This window comes from Squalius cephalus, assembly GCF_949319135.1.
Source record: "Squalius cephalus genome assembly, chromosome: 15".
Classification (NCBI taxonomy): Eukaryota; Metazoa; Chordata; class Actinopteri; order Cypriniformes; family Leuciscidae; genus Squalius; species Squalius cephalus.
This window is the reverse complement of record NC_137136.1, coordinates 29,960,228-29,983,312: the sequence shown is the minus strand read 5'-3', so window position 1 is coordinate 29,983,312 and position 23,085 is coordinate 29,960,228. Positions and strand designations below refer to the sequence as shown.

At 36.2% G+C, this 23,085-nt stretch overlaps 1 protein-coding gene across 1 annotated transcript in view; it reads left to right on the top strand.

The window, feature by feature from the left end:
- Positions 1-21,971, top strand: part of LOC307172117 (lysophosphatidylcholine acyltransferase 1) — a 59,846-nt gene extending 37,875 nt beyond the window's left edge. The window contains exons 4-14 of the mRNA XM_079894183.1: positions 4,147-4,259; positions 5,066-5,126; positions 5,486-5,544; positions 11,159-11,193; positions 11,426-11,480; positions 11,956-12,038; positions 13,047-13,172; positions 16,231-16,384; positions 17,188-17,286; positions 17,396-17,537; positions 18,215-21,971. Of these exons, the coding sequence (XP_079750309.1) occupies positions 4,147-4,259; positions 5,066-5,126; positions 5,486-5,544; positions 11,159-11,193; positions 11,426-11,480; positions 11,956-12,038; positions 13,047-13,172; positions 16,231-16,384; positions 17,188-17,286; positions 17,396-17,537; positions 18,215-18,375 (1,088 nt within the window). The 3' untranslated portion in view covers positions 18,376-21,971. The remainder of the gene's footprint in view (positions 1-4,146; positions 4,260-5,065; positions 5,127-5,485; positions 5,545-11,158; positions 11,194-11,425; positions 11,481-11,955; positions 12,039-13,046; positions 13,173-16,230; positions 16,385-17,187; positions 17,287-17,395; positions 17,538-18,214) is intronic.
- Positions 21,972-23,085: the final 1,114 nt, after the last annotated feature.

Sequence of the window (23,085 nt, the reverse complement as noted above, 5' to 3'; positions counted from 1 at the left end):
CCCAGCCGCTCGGTTTTTTCCGGAAAGACTCGGTACAGCCAATCTTTCACCTCTAAATATAATAAAACTAAAGACGTTTTGGAGATATGAAGGATGCAATACTACTCTATAGGTACTCAAGATTAACAGGAGATTGAGTGAAAATGAGCATTTCACCCCCCCTTTAAACACATAAATGAGATTTATATTTATCTTACATAATATTTGCTAAATTAGAAATAAATAATTTAAAAATGGATTATATGGAAAACCTTGATAACAATTATGTAAAATTAAATCTGATATTTTTTTAGATGGTAACTTCTTGATTCTGTAATCCTACTATAGTATTTTTCATTAAAGAAATTGTTAAAATATTAAATAAAAAGGAAGTCAACACTAACCAACTGTATACTTTTTTGTACATCATTTACTTCCTTTTGTTTAACAGTTATGTCAGATCATTTATTTAGAAACTGAAACTGTAAACTAATGACAATTGAGAAGGGGAGCTCAGGGGCTGGCGTTCTCAGTGCTGTCAAAATAAAAGTCCCGCTTCAGACACATCGCCAAACAGAAAATCTTAGTCCGATATTTAAAACATGCAAAATAGTGGCCTTGGTGACAAATGATGGTTGATCATTAATATAAAATAAATAGTTTGTACTCTTAATGATGCTATGCTGAGGGGACAGTGGAGACGAGCAGCAACAACAAATAGAAGGGCCTCGAGGGATTGCTACTGAAATGCACAAGTGCGGGCTACATGATCATAGATACACTGGTGTCTTTCTCTTCTCAAACACATCCAGTTATGTCACTGAGGAAAGAGACTTTGAAGCATTATTTCACCCAAAAATGAAAATGAAAAATACTTACCTCATATTGTTCCCAACCCGTAAGACATTCGTTCATCTTCAAACCACAAATGAAGATCTTTTTAATTAAATCTGAGAGCTGAGAGATTGTTAATGTAAAAACTACAAAAAAGAATTGTGTGTTTATTTAACAAGGAAAATGTGACAATATTAAGTGTAACTGGGGCATGAATTTACATTTGATTTATAAAAAAAAAAAAAAACTGATGACTTTGACTCCTCATTTTGGAACACCTCTGTTACAAATAAAAAAATAAAAATAAAAATCTAGCGATCAGCCGGTATTGATTTTTTAAAAATTTATTTTAATTTATTTTATTATTTGCGTGTTTATGTGCCGGATAACCAATATATATTTATTTATTTATTGTTCTATTTCTGTTTTTGACAATTATAACAACAGCATAGAACTGAACAAACTGTTTTATTTAACAGTTTTAAATACTGTAATTTTTGCAATTTCACACACTCCTTAAATACAAAACAGACTTCTACATCAATAAATAGTCTGAAAGAGTGCAAAAACTAATAATATATAGTTCACTGTCACTAAAGTGTCTTTTTTAAATAAAATCTTTGATAAGGTAAACAAAAAGGTAATGAATATAGCATGTAAAAATAATTCTATAATTCTAATAAAACGTTCTAAACCGCCTGAATAATAATGTATAAAAAAACATTACTGCTGTTGCATCTTTTTATTTATAACAGCAGCATATAAACAACAGGCAAAACATAGATAGAGAACATGCATAAAGACAGGGGAGTCTATCAGCTTCCCATAAATATAAGCATTCGTTTTAAACTACAGTTCTAAAAGGTTTATGCGTTGTTTGATAGGCTAAAGAGTGAATATAATGGAACACGCTGGAATATTCGCAGGAATACACAAACATTGTGTGGAAAAATAAACAAAACCGTGAATAGATAATCGTAATTACCGAGTTCATCTGGCATGTTATCAGAATCATTAATAATGTTTTTTGTCGGTCTCTAGATTATGATACACCTATGAACAGAGCGCTGTTTTATCATTTATGTAACATATCTCATTTGTGCATTAATGGCTGATATGTTAAATAAAGTTTATTAATTAAGGGAGATAAGTTATTTTACCTTTTGAGCACCGTTGTTGACTCATCTCAGTGAACGCAGTGCTTTAATGGCGGTCTTGCGCGCAATTCTCAAAATGGCCACAAGATAACACCATTTATCGGTGAATCCGATTTAAAAAAAACCCATAGGCTACCCGATTATGGGAAAATGCTTAATATCAGGAAAACGATATATCGGTTGATCTCTAAAAACAACTGCAACGTTTAGAAGGGTTAGTCACATTTAAACATGGCACAGGCATCATCTTTGTGTTCTGATACTCTATATATGATGCACATTTGAGAGCATGTGCGGACCGTGCAATTTGTGGCCGGGCAATTAGATGAAGCTGGTTAGTGCATGCTAATTTTGGTGTAGGCGTTAAGTCCCTGATCAGCCGGGGCGGCTCTGAGTCGCATGCTGCAGCTTAATCCCTGGATAGTGAAGATCTCCGTCCATATCTGCTCTCCCACTCAGCAGTGATCTCAATCATCATCATCATCATCATCAGCTCTTCCTCCACACACCTCCAGAGCTCACGCTCCTGTTCCCTGCAGTGCTGCTGTAGACTGAAGTTCCTTCTGACGAGGAGTTTCAGCAGCACTGTAGGGAAGTGAAAGAGAAAGCTTAGTGTGACTGTGACGTCTCAACAGAACTGAACAGAGAGAGGCAAAGAAAAGCTACGATTAATAAAACAAATGTCATGAATTTATTTACACTACTGTGCAAAAGTTTGGAATAATTAACTAAGATTTGAATGTTTTTGAAAAATCTCTTATGCTCAAGTCTGCATGTAATTGATAGAAAATGCTGTAAAAAAAAAAAAGCAGTGAAATATTATAATAATTTAAAATAAGTTTTTTCTATCTGAATATATTTTAAAATGTAATTTATTCCTGTAATGCAATGCTGAATTTTCAGAATTATTACTCCAGTCTTCAGTGTCACATGATTATTCAGAAATCATTCTAATATGCTGATTTGCTGCTCAAGAATCATTTCTGATTATTATCAATCTTGAAAATAGTTGTGCTGCTTCATATTTTTGTGGAAAATGTGATGCATTTTTCAGAATTTGTATTATACTTTCTCATTTACTGTCAACATTCAGCAAATACGCATTTATATAATTTAAACAAATCTTTGAATATCTATTAAACATTGCATTTCACAAACTAAACTGAACTGATTTTAAACAGTTCAGTTCAGTTTTTACCGCAAGTAAAATTAGTGTTACCTTGTCTTTATTTGAAAAAATAAATATATATATATATATATATATATATATATATATATATATATATATATATATATATATATATATATATATATATATATATATATATGATTCCAGGTGTGCACAATTTACCAGATTACTGAGTGCCCTGTTGGTTACAGTGTTTAATTCCTTTTTGTTCATATTTTTTCCAACATTTTTTTTTTATTTGTGGAAAAATACTGTAATACGATTACAGAATCAAGAAGTAAGTCTGTTTAATTTAGAGATTTCTTTATTTTTTAATTAATTTTCAAATTATTTATTTCTAATTACTTAAATATGAATTAAAATATATAAAGTATGTGTATATTTATATCGGCTTTAAAATGGCCATCGGCCGCCCTGCTCTCTAAGATATCGGCATCTGCATCGGCCATAAAAAAACAATATTGGTTGACCACTAATGTAATAAAATCTAAAGTTTGTAAACCATAAAGATGACAGTTAAACATATGCAATTCCACACAGCTTGATGTGAAAACAATTCATTTTAGTCTTACATGAATGTATTTCATTAATTACATGAACATCAAGATATTCATAACAGCCCTAAAAAACCTTTTTTTTTTGTTGCAAAATTTCACTTATATGAAACTTTTGGGGTGGAAAATGACACCAGGCTTTCATCCTGTAATGGGAAACACAATCTTTCTTTCTCTCTGCTTATTATGCTCAATCTTGACCATTTTGGTGAGATTTACCCGGTAGCGTTTCATCTAACACTGTCCTCAATGTGTCATTGAATCAGATCCTGCAATCAAGCAGCTCATTAAAGTCTCGAGAGTAAAAATAGCTCCTCACCTTTAAAAAACCTTTGTGCAGCCATCGCACCAGGGCAAATGAGTTTTTACAGCATTGCGTGACCTTCTGAACCTGTGCATGTGACCCATGTGATCATATCTCTCCCCCCTCCAGCTCTGATCAAATTCATCCGGCCTGTGTTTGTGTCGCGATCAGATCAGGACTCCAGACGGAAGACGGTGGAAGAGATCAAGAGAAGAGCTCATTCAGGAGGAGAGTGGCCTCAGGTATGACCACCAGGGTTTGAAATTAACTTTTTCACCCACCGGCCAATTTGGCTACTACATTTTTAAGTTACCTGCCATTCAGAACTTCTACTAGCCAAAAATAAAAATAAACCAGATTAACTATGTCACAGCTATATATATATGTGCAATATACTGTATATCGTCTACGATTACATTATGATTGTTGTTTTGATGATGTGCGATTTTACATTATCAAGTATGTCCCTCATTTTACAAAAACACATCTAGTGAGTGCACGCATAGTGTTTTTAGTGTCATAGTAGGTTAGACTAGTGAGCTTGCGCATTTACAGTGCACGCTAAATGTTTTAGCCACAAACCAACTAACAGCACGAAACCTCAGATCCCATTGATAATACTTACTGATGCTTCTGGTGTTGATTTCCCTCCAAAATGATTTGTCACTTCCTGCAGGATGATGTCATTAAGGAAAAGTCTTTTGTTAAATGCATTTTACAAAAGACTAACATAATGGAAAGTGATATCGAGGACACGGGGAGAAAAAAAAGAAAAAAAACAATTTAACACAAACATCCACTTAAATCATAGCAGTGAAATTATTTCAGATTTACTCCATGTTCCTTTTTCTGTGCTGCTTTGATGATGTTTTATAATTGTAAACATTGTGGGTTTAAAGTCATGTGATTGGGACATTGTGAGTCTGCATTTCTTTTTAAATCATTTCCCTAAAATGCAATGAGTATGGTGAGTTGTCATGTCACACACTGTGATTTAGTGAAATAATGAATAATTGTGGACAGAACAGAAAATCTGCGTGTCTTCCAGATAATGATATTTCCAGAGGGGACGTGCACCAATAGATCCTGTCTGATCACATTCAAACCAGGTGTGTATGTGCTCTTGCTCCCTAATTATCTTTTAAATTCACTCCTGTTTATTCATATTATCCATAATACTGTAAATATCTTACTATTCTGTAAATGTCTATTCTTACTTTAACCTAACTGTGTCTTTATACTTCATATTTTTATTCTTTAATTGTATTGTTATGTGTCTTGTCTTTTTGTGTGCACTGGAAGCTTCATTAACAAGAACAATTCTGGAACTACAAAATGACTAATCAGTTTTCTAGGGTTTCTGTTCTGTGTCTGTTCTGTGCTAATTTTATGCAAATGCAACCTTTTAGAGCATAACGATTGTGCACTACAACATGATGTGCTGATGTTGTTTGTATGTGTGATCCAGGAGCGTTCATTCCAGCGGTTCCTGTACAGCCTGTAGTGATCCGCTACCCAAACCAGCTGGTGAGACATTTGACTTTTTTCTTGATTCAATATCTGATATGATCATTTTGAGTGGAAGCAAAAACATGCTGTTTTCTACGGTGGCCGAGAGGTGCAAAACAAATCACAATTACAAAAACAAAATAACAATTCAGAAAACAAAATAACAATTCAGAAAACACAACGACAATTTAGAAAACAAAATAACAATTCAGAAAACACAACGACAATTTAGAAAACAAAATAACAATTCAGAAAACACAATAACAATTCAGAAAACACAACGGCATTTCAGAAAACACAACGACATTTCAGAAAACACAACGACAATTCAGAAAAAACGGAAAAGGTAGGTATATTTTGAGAATGACGTACTTATCGCTGAATGGACGAGATACCTGTCAATCAAGCCTTAACCGGAATCAAGCGATACTGTCTGGAAGTACCGTTTATATACTGTCTATGGGAAGTACCGGTAGAAACAAATCGTACCCATCAACGTGCCAAAGATAGTTCGGTCCCATGGAGTGATAGGTACGCCTAACGAATCTACGACGTGTCCTTGTTCTGTCCCTGGTGGGTCGAGTTCTTGCAGCAGCCGCATATGTCATCACGTTTAACACGCAACTTCTGCAGAGAAGTAGGCTACTAACCACGTTGTCCGGTAGCCGAACAACTGTCCTGGTCGACGCAGCTTTTAATGTAGTGGTATGTCGAAAAATGAAATAAAAGAGAGCATTGCAGTGAAGGCTTCTTTGTTGGTGTATTTACTCAGAATGAAGCATAAGAGAATATGCATAACAAAAGCTCAAAACATACAATCTCAACATGTATATCACTTTTTTACAGTAATGACCGTTGTACACATTCCATTACACTAGAAGGAAAAATATGATCAACAAGCTATTTAACAATCTCTCTGTGCAGTTCTCATGCTCTAGCTAGCCCCAAAATGACGTGTGACAGCTGGTAGTAACACTCTAATCTCATGCTTTTTACAAACTAAATATGACTGAAACAACATCATGTACTCTCATACACTCATTATGACCAGTTATAATGAATAGCGGGCTATCGCGCTAATCGCGAAACACTCATGCTAACCATGTGCTCAGGCATACTAAACTCATGACACACTATTAATATAGTAAATATTATGTGGTATGTCGCCAGCATGTCCACAATCACGGCACATGAATGTCCTTCTTCAAAATAAAAGTTTAATGTGTTCTATTTTCGCATAGCAAAACAAAGTTGATCACAAATTTCTTGATTGACAGGTATCTCGTCCAATCAGTGAAAAGTACGTCATTCTCAAAATATACCTACCTTTTCCGTTTTTTCTGAATTGTCGTTGTGTTTTCTGAAATGTCGTTGTGTTTTCTGAATTGTCGTTGTGTTTTCTGAAATGTCGTTGTGTTTTCTGAAATGTTGTTGTGTTTTCTGAATTGTTATTTTGTTTTCTAAATTGTCGTTGTGTTTTCTGAATTGATATTTTGTTTTTGTAATTGTGATTTGTTTTGCACCTCTCGGCCACCGTAGTTTTCGTCCATGTATCTGAAATGCAAATGAGCCGCTGCTTCCCGCCTCACTATCCAGAATAGCGCTGTGCCTGTAACTAACGAAACATCTGTTTGGTTTTGATTGTCATCTCTATCGTGGTCACGCTCATGTGACATTGCAGTTCTTCATCATCATGAATATTTGTTATTTGCATGTGTTTTAAAGCCATATCTGTTTAAAATTCTGAGCGCACGCACACAGAAAGCTGGCTGTCAGGCGGCAGACTGTCAGTTCTCTTTTGCGTCTTTTTGCGCTTAAACTGTCAAATACACACAAAGTTCACACACACACAATCAGTTATGTCTGTGAATGTAAACAGCAGGGAGAGAAAATCACATGTGCATATTCGATTAGGGCTGTGTTGAAAAAATCGATTCACCAATTCTGAATCGATTTTCATATTCATTTCTAAAGATCGATCCGTAACTCAGAGGATCGATTTAATGATAGGCCTACATTTTCCCCGTGAACTTTAACTTGCCGCGTCATTGAATTCACTCATGCACGCGAGGTGGAAGGACATTAAAACAACGAACATGGCGGTCAGTAACGTTAAGCAAGCGGTTGCTTTGAAAACTCCAGAAACGCTCAAAGCTGCGATCTGGCACCATTTCGGGTTCAGGAGCAATGCAGAAAACGAGCTTGACAAAAGCAAAGCAATTTGCAAAGCCTGCCCCGGCCGCGCGCGCGCTCACCTTCACCGTCTTCAAACAACACGAGCGCTGTCTTGCTCTCTCTCCCTCGCGCATATTAATCAAAATAAATTGACACGATGGTGTCGAAAAAAAAAACTATCCAGTGATGAAATGTTTTCTGTGTTGTCAAATCTTGTGCGATATCCTAAACTGCCAAGATAATTACACAACGCTTCCTTTGAACCGATTCAATTTAATGAATGGTTTAAAAACAACTGATCTGTCCAACACTGAACTCACGAGACGTCTGAATTGGTGTATAAAAAAATCTGTAACACTTTACAATAATGTTCTATTTATTAAACTATTTAACTACATTAGTTAACATTTAGCCTACTTTTACTAAACTGCACTTCTACAACATTGTTAATTTCAACATTTAGGCTATAGCCTTCATTGTTGAAATCAAAAGTTGTACAGTATTTGTTAACATAGTTTAATGCACTGTGAAGTAACATTACCAAACTATGAACAGCTGTGTTTTTATAAACTAAGATAAACAAAGATTAATAAATATAGTAACAAAAGTATTGCTCATGGTAAGTTCATGTTAGTTAATATGTTAACAATTCAAACCATATCCTAAAGTTACAAACAAATAATGTACTCTAATTTAAATAATACTCTGATGTTTAAATCATTTAAAATGAGAATGTAAGTGTGCTCACCCCATTTTTGTTTGTAAGAAAAAATTAGATTAGATTTCATATCGCAATATATATCGCAGAAAAATAAAATATCGCAATGTCATTTTTTCCCAATATCTTGCAGCCCTAATTCTTAATGTCATTTTTAATAATACATCAGGTTCGCGTCTAAATAATCGGTCTACTGCTGCTGAAATACCTCTGCGTCCTCTGTCGTCTACACCAGTGCAAGTTTGTGAAAGCAGTTGTATCACTCTGGAAGGGGGATTGTTCTTTACAACCATCAATACTCCATTTATTTGCAGTTGAATGTCTATAATAATAGTATCAATATGTTGCATAACTACAGTCCTGTAATTCAGGTAACAGCTGGAAAAAAATGCTTTTTTCAAAAACACTTATCTAAATCCCGAAGATCGGATCAGATCGGATCGAATCGAATCGAATCGAATAATGATAATCGATTCAAGATCTTGAGAATCGGAATCGAATCGATTCTTGAAATTTGAATCGAAACACAGCACTATATTCGATCTGTGTATTAAAATGAAAGCAGCGTACTATACTGAACCTACTGTTGAATATGTTGTTAATATGAATCAACCAACAAAAAAAAGAAACAGATATTCACTCTTTATTTGAATAACTTTAGTTGCTTTAATAATAGTACATGTCTGTCTTGAATGCTGCTGTTAATGTTCTGGCGAGGAGATAAACATGGCGGACTGTGTACAGCTCACTCAGAGGAAGAGTAGGGCTGTAGTCAACCAAAGAAATGCTTAGTCGACCAAAGTCCTGTCCTGCGCAACGATTAGTCGACTAAAAAAAAAAAAAAAAAGAAAAGACGAGATGTTTTGCCATAGAGCATTTATAAAACAACAACGAAAAAACGTGTTTTTGTTTTTTTATTGACACCTGGGATCCCCTGCGAAACATTCGCACTTGAATAAGGCCGACGACACACTGGACGCTGGCGTGAGAGTCTCAGCTGCTGTGGCGTGTCTGTTTTTATTTCAGCTCCCATGTTAACAGGTTGGAGTTTGCACACTGCCTGCGTGAGACACGCGTGCATGCTAGAAATAGAACCTACGCCTGAGTGTTCCAGCAACCGGAGTGTTTTCTTTATTTAAATTTCGTTTTTCTTTATTTAAATTTCGTTTTTCTTTATTTAAATTTCGTTTTTTCTTTATTTAAATTTCGTTTTTTCTGTATTTAAATTTCGTTTTTTCTTTATTTAAATTTCGTTTTTTTCTTTATTTAAATTTCGTTTTTCTTTATTTAAATTTCGTTTTTCTTTTTTTAAATCTACCCTTTACTGTGTCAGTAATTTGTTAGTCAGAAAAATATTAGACTACTTTAAAAGTATTGCTTAAGTTAACAGACTGTGTGCGTTTTATATCACTAGTGCAGTGTCCGTTCTCTGAGAATATAAGCCCTGCTCGCGTGAGGTGCGCCGCTTCCCGCTCGCGCTGTTCTGTAGTTTACTATTAATTCTGAACTTGTCGCGTCTCGCGTGTCTGTCTATATTGCACCAAATGCGACACTGCACTCCCTTGTGAAGTCGATTGGATGAACGGTTTTCGAAATAATCAAAATGCAAACGGACAGACAGACACATAGAGATTACTACCTATATTCCTTACTGAGCGCGAAGCAGCAGTGCAGCCAGCCACAGGTGCGGTTCCCGAGTGTTCTACGTGGTGCGCTAAACTGTGGCGCTGTTACAAAATAGCCTAAATTAAAACATTTAAAGTTGGGGATAAAACATAGGCTAATTATATTTAGAATACAGTAATATATAACTGCTTATAAAGGAATAAATATCAAGGAGTAAATCAATGAAAAATTCTTTATTGGTGAAAAAAAAAAAAAAAAATGCAACTGGTCGACCAATGAGAATGTCCGTCGACCAAGACGGCATCGACCGATTAGTCGATTAAACGACTAAAGTTGACAGCCCTAAGGAAGAGTTAAACTAATAGGGCTGTTCCAATGGGACGTCACATTGGAGCACATTCCTGAATGGCTCATTTTGAGACACTGATTCAGATTTATGGGTAAAATAACAAAATGAGTGGATGGATTTTAACCACAATTGGGAGGTTGGTTGTGTACACACACTGCAGATACATAATTATGTTCAAAAGCAATATAAAAGTAATTTTGCATTAAAGGGTCCCCTTTAAAGGAGTTGCACGTCCACACACGTATGCCATTAAAGTAATAATTCATCCAGTTAAGAAAACTGTCATCATGTGCTCACCCTCATGTAGTTTCAGACCTCTATGATTTTATTCTGTTTATTCAGTGTGTGGAGCTTCCTGTAAAGCATTTTTTTTTCTGCTGTGTTGAAGCTTTAGTAATAATAAAAAAAAGGCAATACTGAGTTTATATCTTACAATTCTGACTTTTTTCCTCCTCAGAATCTGAAATTTCATCTCGCAATTCTGTTTTTGCCCAGATTTTTTGGACAACTGACACGACTGCATTAACATGCAGAATTCTGAAGAAAAAATTGCAGAATCGTGAGATATAAACTCGAAATTGCAAGAATTAAAATTTAATTAAACATTTGGACTATTCAGAATTGGGAGAAAAATAATTGTGAGGGGAAAAAAAAGTTGCAATTATCTTTTATTTTATTCCACAGTGGAAACGAGCTTTCATAAGGTTAGGTTTGCACTACAGAGCTGTATTTTGATGGATTAATGTTTTTCTTCCCCATGACAGGACACCATTACCTGGACGTGGCAGGGGCCTGGAGCGTAAGTGCCATATCATACCAGAGGTTTTTTATTGAACTGCCTGCCTGTGTTATCAGCCTTCGTAGTTGTAGTACTGTATGAAAATGAGTGGTCAAGCCGGATATGTACTACCAAAGGACCAACACCAGACTAAAATGCAGAACTCTAGAAAAAACATTGTTATAAAGAAGAGAAATTAATAAAATGTTAAACATCAAGAAGCGTCACTAAGTGTAACCTTGTTCTTTTGCAGATTTAAGATCCTGTGGTTGACTCTGTGTCAGTTTCACAATGAGTTTCAGATTGAGGTGAGTCTCTCTCTCTCTCTCTCTTTCTCTCTCTCTCTCTTCTCTCTCTCTCTCTCTCTCTCTCTCTCTCTCTCTCTCTCTCTCTCTCTCTCTCTCTCTCTCTCTCTCTCTCTCTCTCTCTCTCTCTCTCTCTCTCTCTCTCTCTCTCTCTCTCTCTCTCTCTCTCTCTCTCTCTCTCTCTCTCTTTCTTTCTTTCTTTCTTTCTTTGAGAGTCCTGCAAATTCTCCAGACTCATTCTTTTCATGAAGAAGCCATGAATGTGGTAACGTGGCTTTAATTATGAGTGGTGTAGAGGGACGAGGTGATGCATGTAAATTCTTCCACTGTCATTATGGGAGTGAAGCGACCTTGTTTTCCTGCTTGAGTCGTGCTGGAAGTGAAGCTTGTCGTGAACGTGTTTGGGTTGCGTCTCTGAGCCTGGACTTGCACGTGTCTCCAGGAAACTGCTGACTGGTTTTCTATTTCTTTCTCTCAGTATCTGCCCATATACTCGCCCTCAGAGGAGGAGAAGGATAATCCAGCGCTCTTCGCTCACAATGTGCGCCGCTTGATGGCAAAGTAAGATCTGAGCTCTCCTTGTTGTCGATCTGTGTCTGGATTGTCTGTCAACTTGTCGGGGGAGTTTTTTATCGCAAGATATTTTTTTGTGTATAAATATAAATGCTTGGAAATTAAAGTTAGATAACCTGTTGTAGCCTGTTCAATTATGTGACCTGTCCACAAGTCTATGCAAATAGTTTTTTTTTTTTTTTTTTTTAGTTGTAAACAGGCCTTCATGGAAGAATCTCGCCATTTCATATATAGTATAAAGTATATAGACCCTTTTTAGGACCATTGTTACTTATCTTAAGATCTCTGTAAATCAATTAAAGTATTTAATCATGATTAATCTCATAGTATTTTTAGTAGTTTACTCATTGCTGCATTCAATTTAATTTAATTATTTAGAAAGCTAAATTATAAGCCCAAATCAAATAAATTCATGCATTAATGGTGTTAAAAGAAATGTCCTCGATGGTATGATTATGATATGATATGATATGATATGATATGATATGATATATTACATAATTTAAATAATTATTACATTATTTTAATATAACAATTACGGACATGCCCCTAATTGTCATGATGTACTGCAGGGAAAAACAAAGATTTATTATTAAAAGCTTAAGTATTTATGTATGATGGTGGTGATACCTTAATTTATACTGCTTAAATAAAAATCTTTGTTCTGCAGTTACAGTAATGAGATTCAATATTGTGAACACTGCAGATTACATAACTCAAGTCTATGAGATGAGAGGGTACAATGTGTTTAACTGTAACGTAAACAACGTAACCAAAAAAAGTAATAGTCCTAGAACAATAAAAAACAAAAACAAAATAATATAGAAGATGTTTTACATGGACAAGAAATGTGACAGCACGTTTATGACAGGTTTTGTGAGATTCACCCTTCTTTTGTGGTTTCTACTGGATCTGTAAAGAGCATAATTTGTTCCTGAATGAAATGATAGCGGGTGTCTAACACTGGTGTGTGTGTGTGTGTGTGTGTGTGTGAAGGGCCCTGCAGGTCCCTGTGACAGACTACTCGTTTGAAGACTGTCAGTTAGCCATGGCTGAGGGTCAGATCAAGCTGCCCGTGGACACGTGTCTGCTGGAGTTTGCTAAACTGGTCCGGAGTCTGGGGTGAGTCTCATTACAGCACTGAACACAAATAACTATTTATTAAACGTTTAACAAAAATTACATTTTTAGGGTCCTATGAAATCCGTTTAAATTTATCTCAAATTTTGTTTTGTTTTTTTCCTGAGTAAATGCCGCAGCTAGATTGCTGACAGGTTCTCGAAAGTGGAACCATATCACTCCAATTTTGCTTTCATTACATTGGTTGCCAATCCGTTACAGGATTGATTTTAAGATTTTATTGTTTGGTTTTAAAGCAACAACATGGAACTTTTCCTCTGCGGTCGCCCTACAGGTTGGAAGCGGAATTGTCCATTACCGCTGTCGTAAAATGATTTACGGTTACTGTATATGAAGCATGTAGGTTTTTTTTTCATATGGGCAATGATAATATTATTAATCTTCCTCCTTTTATAATTTATACATATTTAGTAGACTAAACATTTTAACTCAAACATTTGCGATTTGCATGTCGATTACAATGCTCAAATCTGAACGAGAATGATAGCGATAGCATCCTAACCATCTAAAACTAACGCATGTTAGTGTTTACTAGCTACCAGATTGATAATTCGCTCATCTACTAGCTGATTCATGAAGATAAATAAATGGAGGACCAGATAGTTTCCGTAACGTAGCCAGGCAGACAACAGATTAGAAAAACTAAAGATGCAAGCAATTTACAGTTACTTACTAGTTCAACAGCATGACGGCCAAGTCAGCATCGGTCTGGAAACACTCCTCCTCCATTAGCTCACGCCAGCGAGCAAACGCTCGACCCATATTGATCCTCGTCCTGCCTTTCAGTTTATCACTCTCCCTTTTCCTCTTCCGACTCTACTCCGACAAAACCTTGGACTTCTTACGTTTCGCTGCTGCTTCAGCCATGACGAAAACAGACGCACGAAAACAAACGCGCTGGTTGGCCACATTTGAGGAAGTGGTGGGCGAAGTGACGTATGCCGTAAAGCAGTCGAATTTTGTAGTTCTTTTTGAGCGCTGGTTACTACCCGCACCGCGAAGTTACATAGTGCCAGTAAAAGCGATACAGACCCCGTCAGGCTCTGGCAGACGTCTCATTCAACCTATTGTAAGTCGATGTACTATCACAAGGGTCTTGGAAATATATTATGAAGGTTGAAAAGCTACATGTTGTTACTTTAAATCTCTAAATGGTATGGCACCACCCTATCTCTCAGATTTGTTGCAGATATACTCACCATCACTTAGGTCGTCTGACCAGAAACTCTTAACTGTCCCAAGGTCTAGACGCAAATTTTGGGGTGATCGTTCTTTTTCAGTGTTGGCTCTGAAAATCTGGAATAGTTTGCCTTTGCATATTAGAACTAGCCTGACTACGTCAGACTTCATACTTCCGCTCAACTTCAGTTCGCTTCTGTACTCAGTCTGAGATAGCGACCGTTTTCCCCGTTTTCCTCCGGCCTCAAAACAGCCGGCCAATCAACGAACAGAGGGCAGGCTGAGAGCTGTGACGTAGACGCTGATTGTACCGTGGATGCGTAGATTTACTTCACATAATCTGCAAAAGTCGTTCACAGCCATGTTCACTCCGGTATTTCGCTCGATGGTTTTGTTTTTGCATCATACATGTGTTTACAGTGGAAGTTAGATGCGGCTGAGCATGCGCATAACACACGCCATAACCAAACGTTATGTGATTGGCTTACGGGTAACCAATGATTTTAAACTTCAGACAAGCGCCCCCCGCGAGAAAGAAAGCGCTTTTCAATGATGCCATGCCAGTCTACGAAGCAAAGCGAAGTAGCAGAGTTTGGTATTACCAGGCTATATTAGAACTGCCTCCACAGTGGTATCTTTTAAATCTCTTTTAAAAACTCATCTTTTTTCTCTGGCTTTTCTGTCTAACTCTAATTGCTGATATGTTAGTAGCTTGTTTGCTTTGTGAGAGTAGTTAGATATATCTATTACACTGTATAAATGTTTTGTACATTCGCTCTTTGCATGTTTCTACAAATTGTACAGCACATTGGTCAACTACCCGTTGTTTTTAATTGTGCTTTATAAATAAATTACCTTACCTTACCTTACCTAAATGAAATTTTTGTAATCAAAAAGCATGTCTAATTAATTCAAATCATAAAACTGTTTATTAAAAGTTTATTAAAAGGCCCTAATTAAATGCATTTTATTTATTTTAATTAATTAAATTTAAATTTTTAAAATATTTTTCTGGATTTTGTTTCAATGGTTTAATTAAATTGTAATCATCAAAAATAATCTAATCAATTAAATTTATGAAAACTTAATTGAATCAGTTATTTATTTATTTATTTATTTTACAGTAAAAGGCCCCTATGAAAGGTTTAATTTTTTGGATTTATGATTTAATACAAATTTATTATCAAAACACTGGTTATGAAATTAAACCATTAACAATTTAATTAATCTTTTTCAATGTAATCAAATGAAAATTTAACAATTCCTCGTATTTTTGGCAAAGTGCTGCACAACAGAAATGTACTGTTAAATTGAAAACATGGTGAAAAAAAAAAAGTGATATTCCTTAAAAATAAAGTTTTAAAAAAACATCATTATTAATATTAATTTTACTGTATAGTAGAAATATATTTCTGTCACAATTTCTTTATATTTTGTTGGGTTGTCATGAAGAGCTTTGAGTTTGTGTATCTGATGATAGTCTTCTCAAATAAAATGGTAAAATGCTGGTGAAGCGACTCAGAGCAGCTCTGGAGAAGAAGTTTATGTCCTCGTATAGTGAGACGTAGACCAAACTGAGACGTGCTGAACATGCAGACTTCCGATTTCAAAGCAGTCTTTTTCACTTTAATATTCACAGGCTCTACTCCATATCGCCATATTAGACCGATTTAAACCCCTACTTTTGATTTATTAGTCCAAATTCTGTCACATTCCACGTCATACTGTCAATTCCATTTTTGTGACTGGATTCTGCGATTCCGTTTACGATTACTGTGTGTGAATCCTGTGATGATGACCGGTGCGGATAAGGTTTGTTTCTCCATCTGTGTGCTGATAGTGTGTAAATGTTTAATCTCAGGTTGAAGCGTGTGAACTCAGAGAAGCTCCTGCAGGATTATGGGAACAGGGCTCATAAACTCCAGGGCGAGAGACTGAGTCTTGAAGATTTCGCCGAGTTCCTTGACCTGCCCGTGTCAGACGTACTCAGAGACATGTTTGCTCTCTTTGACGAGGTAAATTGTTACTTGGCTTTTAAACATACCCTGTATGTCACTTTCTAAATCGAATCAGCTTCTCTTCACAAAATGACTTGAAAGCACAACAACTGAACTAAACTAATAGAAAAACCGAAAACTAAAGTGTGGAGTGCATTTGTTATATTAAACAGAACTTAAAGAATTAATGGCTTGTATGTTTGAGACATGAATATTTCTGTAAAAAAAGACTAAATACTACTAATAATAATACTAATACTGTTACTGTCTTTGAAATGGACAAATTCAGGGATTGCTGCTTGCGCATTGGTGCTTGGTCTCAAAGGCTTAGATTAATGTGAAAAGCTAATTAACAATTCCAGTTGAATTCTGTTAGGAAAAAAATAAGAGACAGTCACTTTTTCACTCTTTTTGCGTGTGTATGAAAGAAAGAAACCAAGCTTTCAGCCAAGAGACTGTAAGAAACGAGCTGAGAATGTGGCGAGTCCATTGATATCAATTGGAATAGTGCACCGTAAAGACGAAAATCCAATTTTCTGCGGTCCAATTCGCTGTATTCTCATTTTATTTGAATAGTGAATGGCTCTTTATAGTGTAAAACAGTTGTAATACACAACACTCAGTGGAAATATATCTGTCCTTAACGTATTTAACGTAACTCAATCACTGACAAGTGAAATATATCAAACAACAGGCATTTAGTTGCCTAGTGTGACATTTATTTGCATTTGCTTTGCTGTTCCCTCCATCTTTTCATACATTAGCTGTTTCCCATGTTCAATTCAATAAAATAAGTCTGTCTTTTCTCTCTCCCTGAGTAGCATGAAGACAACTCAGTGGATGTCCGAGAGTTTGTGATCGCGTTCTCTGTGGTGTGTCGGCCTGCAAAAACACTAGACACCATCAGGTTGGCCTTCAAGGTGTGTGATTTCTCTTAAAAACGAATAGGTTATGCCAAGTTTTATGGAGCAATTGATCACTGCAGTGATGATGCTCAGCTCTGAGATTAGATGTATGCATTGCTTTCAGATGTTCGAGGCAGAAGAGGACGGTGCGATCACAGAGAACGAGCTGATGTGTGTGTTGAGGACGGCGCTGGGCGTTGGAAAACTCAAAGTCAGCCGACTGTTCAGAGCCATCGATCACGAGGACACTGGGAAAATCACTTTCGGTAAGAGAACCATTCATTCCTTTATGAAAGTCTCAGTTTGCGTTCTTTAAACTTGAATCTTGTCTTGTTGTGAATGATTCATTAGTGATGTTATTGTTATGACTTGACACTTCCAGTTATCGCGTCAGTTTAGATCTGCATGATTAATTCACCCTTCACCAGGAGACTCATTGGCAGGCGATCTGACAACGTCACTGTCCTCTTTACTCCGCAGTGTATTTTTCACTGTGTGAGAACATGATGTGTGGCGTGAGAGCGTCATGGCATGTAGCAACAGTAACTAACGGGGGGCGGCGGGTCTTTGCGAAGAGTCAATTGAAATAAAACCAAAAATGTAATAATAATTTGAATGAGCATTTTGTTAAATGCTCATTATTAACATTAAAATATTATTAATATTTATTTCATTTTTATCAGTCACTTTTGTAGTTGTGCGACCCTACAGTGACTTAATGTCCATGTATTAGAGCTGAGTGTAGTAGTGTGCCAGGAGGGCTCGTGCTTCATTCTGGTGTCATTTGGTGATGAATAACATTAACATCTTTAAAGTCTAATTGCTTTTTTGGTATCATTTCCACAAGGTGTTCTTAACAGAAACTTTTGAACCGTATGTTCTGTAGAAACAGTTTGTTTCCCACTCTGACTCTGGTTGTTCCTCTGACGCCACCTGGTGGCAGAGAGCTTTAGGGAGTTTGCGGAGGAGCATCCCGAGTTCGCTGAGGAGTTCCTCTACTCGGACAATGCAGGATTCGGCAGCAGCTCCCCTCCTCACGCCAACGGCTTCTGCGCTGATTTCAGCCCGAGGGACCACCACGCTCCTCAGAAGAAACTCGACTGAGCCCATCTTACACGTCCCCGAGAGGACGAGGGCGAGGGCGGAGCAGCATTGCAAAGTTTACCACCTGGTATCCATGACATTTGATTGGTTACTTCACGCTTGCCGGTTTTCTCTTCCCCTCAGCATCATTTCTGTCATTTGAGATCGGGAACTTTTCTTATTATGATTATTTTAAGAGCAAATTGAAGGGATTTTTCTTTCTCTCTTTTTTTTTTTTTGTAAAACAACTACTTGAAAGCCAAGCACTTATTTCATTCTCATTGGGGGATCTATTTGTGCGAGTGATACTTGACCGACTGTGCATGTTTTTTAAACACGGGAGAAAAAGGACGCAAGCGAATAAAGACCCAGTCAGTAACGGATCGAAACGGTTTTCTCGGTTGGCTTGCGCTCTCTTTATCAGTCCCTCAACCGTCCACATCTTTTGTTTTCTGTTTCATGACTGTAGATGCCTTTATGAATTCATAAGTATTTGCATGGGCTTGATGCTTGATAGCAGTATTACTCAGTGTTTGACTAAAATGATCGTTGAGCGCCAGTGACAGATATCTGAGCTCTGTCTCCTCCTGCTGGATGTTTATGAGGATCAGATTTGAGGTGCAAAACACGATCGATTAAGTGCTGGTCTGAATCAAAATGAGTCAGTTTTTATTCCTTAATATTTCGTCCCTTAGCTCAGGGGTGCGGGAAAGTGGCTATCTGTTTGTTTTTGGTGTGTGTGTTCTTTTCATTCATCTTTTTGTACAGTAAGTTGCACTGTACTTTTGTAAATTCTGGACATCCAATTACCAATTTAATCCATGAGCAAGTCTCAGTCAGCTGTTTCAGCTTGGGTTTTTGGGGGTCATTTTTACGTTTTATTATGATTTACTTCAGGTATTGAAATAAACATAACATTTTACATTTATATGGACCAAATACAGAAAAATAACTGTGGTGTAGTTAGAGAATCATGAATCTGAAAAATGTTATTCATAATATATAGTATATATATATATATAATGGAGTGTTTACCTTTTTGATAGACAACATATTCCTGTATTTTTCTATTTTTCACTCATAGGCAAGTGAAAAATTGACATCATGTCCAACAATTCGACCAAGAAAAGTGTCTCTTTCTAATGTTTATGAGTAGAGTTTCTCTCTTAATGTTTATCTGCATCTTGCATCAAGTAAAGTCTTCCTTCATTTCTTCACACAAGAAACAATCAGAGTCCAACATTGAATCCCTAATGAATGATGTTTTGTGGTAAATGGACAGTCCGTTCCCAAAAATGGTGCCTGTGATTGTTTGAAAGCATCGACCTAATTGAGTTTTTGTTTTTGTTGTTTTCTTTTTCTTTTTGAACCACGTAATGAGGCCGAAGTGAAGTGATATGCAGTCATTTTCTTAAATTTTGGTCTTGAAATTTAATTTACCACAAAGATTTCAAAAGTTTATTTTGCTAAAAGATACTGTTATTATTCATAACTTTTTATAAGATTTTTTTAACGATTGATTAGCTAATGTGAAGGATACAGATTTGACTTCTTGATGAGTATCAGTTCAGTCTTCAGTCGCGGTCCACAGCGTTTCGTGAGCATGTATCTGCATTTATTACAAGATCCTGATCCTGGATCTGTTTGATTCACACTTTAGTTTTCTAGTGAAATCTTCACTGTTAGTTCTCAACTAGACTTAACACCACGGCAAAGCAATATTTTATTGATGTCACCACCTTTTTTTAAAAAAAAAAACACACTTCTGATATGTATTTTGAATATTCCGAGTGCGGGGCATTTTGTGAATTTTGCTATACATAAAGAATTTCTTCTCACTGCCATGAAAGATCTGTGATCTAAAGTGTTATTTTCAGATTGACCTGGTTTAACTAGATTAGCTCCTTTGTACATACATTTGTGATGTTTTCCTTGGTGATGGCTTTATGTATGTAATTATTGCTGTTACAGATTCTTTTTGTCCTATACACATTTCATATTATTGTTGGCCTTGAACTTCAATGTAGTTTTAAAGAGGAAAAGAGAATGTATTGACAATCCATCACAATCAACAGTCAAAAGCGCATCATACTTCAGTATTGGCGAGTGAAGGATCTCGACCCTGATGTACAGTCTCGTGCACATGATGGTTCGATTCTCCGGCTCAGTCCAGTTCTCATGGATTTTCCCCCATGTTTTCCAAATTTTGATGTACATTTATTTGTGCTGGCACTTTAGATTTTGTAAGCCTTCTTTTCATGAGTTCTCTGACAAATGTGACAGTATGCTGGTGTGCATGTTCAGGTGATTGGTTATGATGTTACAGTGGCTTTGTATCAATATGTACCCGTACAGACCACAGATGAAACCGGATTGAGTTGAAAGGGATTGTGGGTTCGCTCTGGATCTGATGGACATTAAACTAGTTTCCCTCTGATGGGAATCCTTGTTTTTCTGTGTGTATAGAGGTGAATCTCATGAATCCTTTCAAGAACATGTGCATCTTCACCCTAAAAACCTTCAGTGAAGATCAAGCCTATTTTTATAAGGACAATTAAGGTGTTTTTTTTTTTGTTTTTGTTGTTGTTTTTTTGCATTGTGACATTTTTTGTGACAAATTATGACACTCATTAGCATAATCCAGCTAAATTAATTTCTGTTAAGAAGTGTTTTACAATTTAAATAAATAAAATGTCATGGTTATTGCCTTTGATTTTATGCTGATTTAAATTCAAATTCAATATTTTTTTTTATAACTTAAAACTAATGAGAATAACAAAGCAAAATAGTCAAACGGCTGGAGGGGGAATGTGTAGCATATTTTTATAGATTTTTTTTTTTTTTTTTTTTTCATTGTGACATTTTCATGACAATTAAACACATTTAACTCATGACTAATGAAAATAACAAAGCAAAACAGTCAAATGGCTGGAGGGGGATGTGCTTTAATTGTCATGAAAATGTCACAATCCAGAATATCTTAATAGTTTCTTTAATATTCAAATGTTTTCACTTGAGATTCATCCATAGGCATTGTAATATTAATATAATTATTTGCTGAAATGGCCAGAATATTATTGAATTAAATCATATGTAACAATCAGAAATGTCTGTTGGCTTCAGACCAGAGCAGACCCCAGTCTCCCTTCTCACCATTGCAGAAGCAGTGATTTAAGATGGATTTTGTTTTTTTGTTGTTGTTGTTGTTTTTTTGTTTTTTTTTCAGCAGTTTTCTATATGAAATGGGACCCAGCATCTCTGGCGTGTAACTTTATTTTTTAAGCGTATGGTTTATTTGAAATACCTCACAGGAAGACCTGCTCTTCTCTGTGTTTGTAAAGGGTTCTGTATTTATGTCTCTTCTGCCCGTGACGGTGTGTCCTTCACCGAGCTGAAGAAGAAAGACCGATCTCCTTCAGGTCATGTGTCTTTCTGATGGCTCTTCTGACACTCGTCCGGCTGACGTAGATGTTTTAGGTCTGTTTTCTATTTTGCCCTGACTTTTATTTTGTAATGTATCAAAAGAGTCATTTTTACAAGATACCTGGGCTTGTCTGTTTTGACTGCAATGAAATGACTTGTCATTCTGACTCTTTAATAAAAAGGGACACTTGACTACATTCTCTCTGACTGTGTTTGCTTCAATAGCGCTGTCGCCCTCTAGAGGAGAGGAAACATGAACGGTGAGTTCAGACCAGATGGTGAGATGAGGATGTTTCCACATGGAAGGATTGTGTTCAGATTGTCGTATAAAAATAAAATAATGATGAATTGATTTGAAGTTTATCTATATATTATGTGTTATATAATTATATATATATATATAGAGAGAGAGAGAGAGAGAGATTATGTTATTTGATAATACTTGAGTCATTACTAGTAGATTACCATGATGTTCACTTTAGAATCAATTATACATCATGCATTATTCACATTAATTATGAGCCTGTAGTTCTTAGTAGTCCTCTGACAGGTGTGAAAAAAGTAGTAATTGAATAGCTAATCACTCCGCCCAAGTAGCAGTGCTTCGCCTTCTGAGAATATAGTTCCCAGTATGTATACGGTTAGAAGATGGCTGTGTCTCATGTGACCTTGTTATTTGTAGATGCTGTGACTATACAAATCACAACATGTAAATAGGTAAATGTTGGCGTTATTTTGTCACTTATTGGGAGCAGTATGCTAGCTGGACCCGTTTACCTCCAGTCTTTGTGCTAAGCTAGGCTAGCGGTGGGTGTGTCAGTTGCGGAGTTGCGGCACGCACGGAGATGAGAAGGGTACGTATAAACTTATCTAACTCTGGGGGATACGGTGAATAAGCTGAAGTCCCAAAAAGTTGGCGTGTTCCTTTAAGGCAGTTCTGAAGGCAAAACCGGGTCCTACCCATGCAGCACAAGCAAAGTGTATCTAATAAAGTGACAAAGTTAATTGTCTAATTGTTCCTAAGTTGGGAGTTTATATCTCGATATCGCACAATAAAGGAACAGCGATTAAGACGGTGTTCCTGAAATATCTTACTTCGAGTTCCCTTAGGCATTAGTTTAAATAAATCTCATGTAATATCATCATGACCTCCTGAAGTTGATGATTAAAGGGTTAGTTCACCCAAAAAAGAAAATTCTGTCAGTAATTACTCACCCTCATGTTGTTCCAACCATGTAAGTCTTTCGTTCATCTTCGGAACACAAATTAAGATATTTTTGATGAAATCTGACAGAATTTTGACTCCTC